The sequence below is a fragment of the Pocillopora verrucosa genome, chromosome 14, assembly GCF_036669915.1.
Source record: "Pocillopora verrucosa isolate sample1 chromosome 14, ASM3666991v2, whole genome shotgun sequence".
NCBI lineage: Eukaryota > Metazoa > Cnidaria > Anthozoa > Scleractinia > Pocilloporidae > Pocillopora > Pocillopora verrucosa.
In genome coordinates this window covers 19,352,170-19,357,479 of record NC_089325.1, presented here as the reverse complement: position 1 = coordinate 19,357,479, position 5,310 = coordinate 19,352,170, and the positions used below count along the sequence as shown (strand labels likewise).

General features: G+C 39.4%; 1 protein-coding gene across 1 annotated transcript; it reads right to left on the bottom strand.

The window, feature by feature from the left end:
• Positions 1-209: 209 nt before the first annotated feature.
• LOC136277970 (uncharacterized) lies at positions 210-977 on the bottom strand. Its single transcript, XM_066160960.1, has one exon. The coding sequence runs from the start codon at positions 975-977 to the stop codon at positions 210-212; it is 768 nt and encodes a 255-aa protein (XP_066017057.1).
• Positions 978-5,310: the final 4,333 nt, after the last annotated feature.

Below are 5,310 nucleotides of genomic sequence, written 5' to 3'. Positions count from 1 at the left end.
GGATAGGATAGATAGTTTATTAAAACTGCATCGCAGCCAAAGGCTGAATTACGCAATTATTTACAAAAACTTTACAATGCTTGAAAATTACAAATGAATCCTAGAAAATAAATCGAAAACTGAATTTTAAGATAATATAAAAAACTCTATATGACATATTCATATTGAAATATGTTAAAATATAAAGCATGAATATAAGTGGGATAAAACTACAGCCTGGACTGTTTCGACATCGCATATATAAAAGTATCACTTGTTCTATTCGTGCAAAGCCTTGGCATATTAAAAAGGCGCTCTCTTCTTTGGTTATAACGTAAGTTGTCATGGTCTGGTGGAAAAAGCGCCTTCAATTTATGATTTGGATCACTCACAATGTTGTCAAAAAGCCTGCTACATAGTACGTAATATTGCTCCAAAATGAGTGTTAGCCCCACCTCTATTGCCGAGTTGCACTTTCCTGAGGTTAATATTGATATAACTCTTTTCTCGAGCCGTACTAGCTCTTTCTTTAAGTACTGGGGAAGACCGTTAAAAAAGACAGGTGCAGCATAATCAATAACAGATCTCACGCGCAATACGTAGAACAGTGCTAGATCTTGTTTCGGAACTCCCGCTCTCTTTAACTGAGTTAGCAAATAGAGTTTCTTGCTAGCCTTTTTGGTTATCTCAGTTACATGGTCGTACCACGTTAGATCATTTGTTATTGTGAGGCCTAGTAGCTTTGTACAAGTGACTAACTCTACCTCCTTTCCTTCTATGATGACGGGATAAAAGACTCTTTGCTCTTTAGCAGAGGAGATCCTGAGTTCTTTGCACTTATCGGCGTTAAGTTGGACCCTGTTCTCGCGAGAACACTCAATTACTCTGTTAGCTATTGCTTGCGCGTGACTTTCTCTGCCCTTTACTACTACCTCAAACACCATGGTGTTGTCCACATATTTCCATTGCTGTGCATTCGTATCAAGGTCACTAATCATTAAGACGAATAACCATGGGCCTAGTTTGGTACCCTGTGGTATGCCGGTGGAGACTGGGCCCCATTCATAAAAACACTCTGATGCAAATTCAATCCACTGGGATCTGTCCGATAAAAAATCTATAATCCAGTTGTTAATGCTAGCTGGTAATTTACACTGGTTACGCAACTTTCTAAGGAGTATACTATGATCTATCAAATCAAACGCTTTACGGTAGTCGAATAATAATGTTCTTACGGTGGCTCCATTTCCATGCGTACCCAAGGAGCAGCTGTATAGCATGCTAATTAGCAACATTATAGTTGAGGAATTTGGGATGGCTCCATACTGGTTGTCATTAAGGATTTTCATGACCGCAGGTTTCACGAAACCATCCACGACGAACTCCTCCGCCACTTTAGAAATACAGGGGGTCAGGGATATCGGTCTAAATTCCTTTTGGATGTTGACCACTGGTTTTTTTTTGGGAAGGGGAGTCACGTCAGCCATTTTCCAGATGGTAGGAAGACGCTGTGCAGCGTAGGAAGCATTTAGGATTTCCGTGATGGGATGGGCCATCAGGTCGCAGTATTCTTTCACCAGCCAGCTGGGTGTTCTCTCCGTTCCGCAGGCCTTCCTTGGATTGAGGACATCCAGTGCTCTTTGCACGCGCTGTTCGATTACCCTTAAGATCTCAGGCGAGTCAGACTCGAGAGGAACCCATTCAAGAGGAGCTGGTAGTTTATGGTCCTCGAGTGGTTTGAGGAGAGTGGCATTGATAGCATTGGCTTGCTCTTTGAAAGGCAGTAACTGAGAATCCTTCGATGTTAATCTGGCGAGCTAAATCCTTGTGGGAGGTCCTTAGGCCACACAGGTGCTTAAGGCTTTAAGGTGCTTTACTTACTTGAGATGCTTTCCTTACCTCAGTTCCTTTACCTAATGTAACCCTTTGCACCCTAACATCAGTTTGCACATTCTCCATGCTATTCTCTATACATTTTCTAAGGTGCTGACAGGGAGAATTTTTTTTAACAATCAAGGGTTTCTTAAGTTGGTGATCATTTCCTTTATTCTCGTGACCTTTATGTGTAATTTATGGGTGATAACGTAGGAGAAATTCGTCGTTAGTCACTTGTAGGAGGTAAAGGTTTAAGATGCTTTGCTTCCGATGCTTTTTTATTTTAGATCCTTTACTTGAGATTCTTTTGTAATTTGATGTTCTTTAGTCATTTGAGTTACCTTACTTCCTTTCGATGCTTTACTGGTTTTAGGTGCCCTGCTTGGTTCACATGCTTAAAGTAGTTGAGGTAATTTGCTTCAGGTGCCTTACTAAAAGCACTTTCGCTACTGCAGGTGGTTTTGTTTCCTGAGATGCTTTACCCTAAGTGCTTTACTTACTTGAGGTGCTTTCCTTTCTTAAAGTTCCTTACCCACTTGAGATCCTTTACTTCAGGCTTGTTTATTACTTGTGGCTCTTTTCTTACTTCAGGTACTTACATGCTTCAGGTTCTTTAGGTGCTATTCTCACATGAGATGCTTCACTTGAAGTTCCTTATGTACTTAAGGCGCTTACCGTACTTGAGATGCTCTACCTACTTCAGGTGCTTTACCTTTTTGAGATGGTTAACTTACTTGAAGTACTTCTACTTTACTTATTACAGGGGCTTTCCTTACCTGAGGTGGTTTTCGTCTTGGAGGTCTTTCACTCACTTGCGTTATTTACTTAACATGCTTTTCTGCCTTTCCATGCCACACCCAGTTAATCTCCTTTTTCTACTCTAAGTGCTTTACTTACTTGAGATGCTTTCCCTACCTCAGGTCCTTTACTTAATGTAACCCTTTGCACCCTAGCATCAGCATGCACATTCTCCATACTGTTTTCTTTATATTTCCTGAGGTGCTGACAAGAAGAAGTTTTTAACAATCAAGTGTTTCTTAAATTGGAGACATCTTCCTTATTCTCGTGACCTTTGTGTCATTCAGGGGTGATACTATAAGGAGAAATAACGTGCTAGCCATTAGGAAGAGGTAAAGGGTTAAGATGCTTTTTTTATTCTGGAAGCTTTACTGACTGAAGATTTTCTTTTATTTCATGTGCTTTACTCATTTGAGATACTTTACTTCCTCTCAGTGCTGTATTGACGTTGGGTGCTCTGCTTGCTTCATATGCCTAAAATAGTAGAGGTACTTTACTTCAGGTGCCAACTAACTTAGGGCGCTTTCCTTAGTTGAAGTGCTTTACTTTTGCCACTACACACCTTACTCAATTAATTTTTTTTTTCTATTTGAGGTGTATTACTTACTTGAGATGCTCTCCATAATTCATCTTCAACGAGAAGTTTAAGATCTTTGTTACCTAAAGTCAATACTTCAATGCAAAATTCAGAGGAATATTTACAAGGACGAAAATTCAGCATTCTTAAGGCGCAAAATCAAAGAGATGGCTCGTAGGGCTGAACATATGGGTTACTGGCCTCAACAGCTTAACTTCGCAGTATGGTGTGCAACCACAGGCTGTAGAATATTCCGCGAAGTTCTTGACAAGGTTCCAGAACAGATGAAGTCGCTTCAGATGTTCCGCATCTACTTCATAGTCAGATGGATTATATTTGAGATGGGTGGATTTCAGGCGATCCGACTTTTAGCCAGATGAATAAAATATGACAAGCCATCGTTTAAACAAATATTAGCAGAGTTTGGAATTTCATTAGAAACAGATTTCGGCTTTAAATGAGGTGATAATCAGTCTTGGACCTGTTTTCATTCATGTGATAGATGTTGGCCGGCAGGAACTTTGTTCTGGTATTATGATAAAAACAAGTTGAGCGATGAGGGTGGAAAGGCCATCAAAGGCAATCTGATTTTCTTCACATGGAGTGACGATGCAAAAGTCGACGGAGAATTTGACTTCTCCATGGTAGATAAGGTATATAATAATATAATATAATATAATTAACAAAAGGTGCTAATTATCACATGATAATATGTTACAGTAGAAAACATAAAGAAAGTATCAGAAGCAACTACTGTGACACAGATTCAAAAGATCTGCATGCTGGGATCTGTGCAAATCCTCAGAAAGGTGCTTAGTGTGTGAACAGAATGATTGACATGAATGACTGATGCCCAAGGTGCATGGTTTGCGCCCAGCTGATGCATAAAAAGAACGCCAGCAGAGACTGTGATAGAAGAGATAATAATAATGATAATAATAATAATAATAATAATAATAATAATAATAATTAGATTTGTTGCCAGAAAGTAGCAGCAAATGGGGATGCCGAGAGACAAAAACGTGATTGTAATAACGTGGTGGCTATTCATTTGTAAATAAGTGATATAAGGCATTATGAGGTTGTGTGGAGAATGCCCAACCCTTCATGGTGTCTGTGCACGTTGTTTACGTTTGTTTTCCCGATCAGAAGAGTAGTCGGAAAATCGAAAGCAAGTGTACAACTTTTGAGGGTGTTAACTGATAAATACTGTGCTTTGATGTTTCTATTTTCATTTTGTTGAGGTTAAAGGGAGTTAAGAAAAGGACATTTTTTTTAACGACTGAATAACAGCACAAAAGTGATAAACCGACAGCCTTAAAGGCACAGGGTTTAACGATGGAAAGTTCCTGGGTACATGAGAGGGGAATCGGGTTCTCATTTTATAGGAAGGCATATTTTTTTATGCAGTTTGCGATTTCAAAAAACCTCTTTACCCAGAGTATTGCCAGTTGCAAAAAGAATGCATGCAATCCTCTCGCATAGCTGCCATGGTACATAGCACACATATATTGGTGTGGAGAAATTTACTGCTTTACCGAGTACACAGATGTTAGGGCTGGGTTTGAAAGTTTATCTTAGCAACATAGTTGCAACATGGAGGGAAGGAGGGCGCAGTGCATACTCAAAAAACATCTAAGTTTCTGTAGGGCTTTGTTCAGTTCATGAAAGCAGAGTTTTTGGAACAATTCAATTTAGAGGTTGTTGGCGTAAAATTACTATAACATGGAATTGTCAACGCTAACACTGTGCAAAGACAGCAATGGCGTTGCGAAAGATTTGAACTTTTGGAACGGTCTACCTGAATTGTTTTGTGGCACCAAAGTGACTTAATTCATGTTGGATAACAACAGAAGGTAACATGTTTGTTTGTTCGACGAAGTATTGTACGCTGCGTAATTCCTAGTGCCTGCTACGTTGGGTAGGATGTTCCTTACAAAGTCTTGACAACAGGTTTTACCACAATTTCCCGTAAGCTAACAAAGTTCAAATTAATGTAGCAAACGATTTCTAAACAGGTTTATGTTTTCTTATTTTTTCTGTCGTTAATACCCCTGGGGGTGGAGAATTGATCAATGTTT

Coding starts and splice junctions, on each gene's coding strand:
- LOC136277970 (XM_066160960.1), bottom strand. CDS start 977: ATGATTAGTGACCTTGATACGAATGCACAGCAATGGAAATATGTGGAC.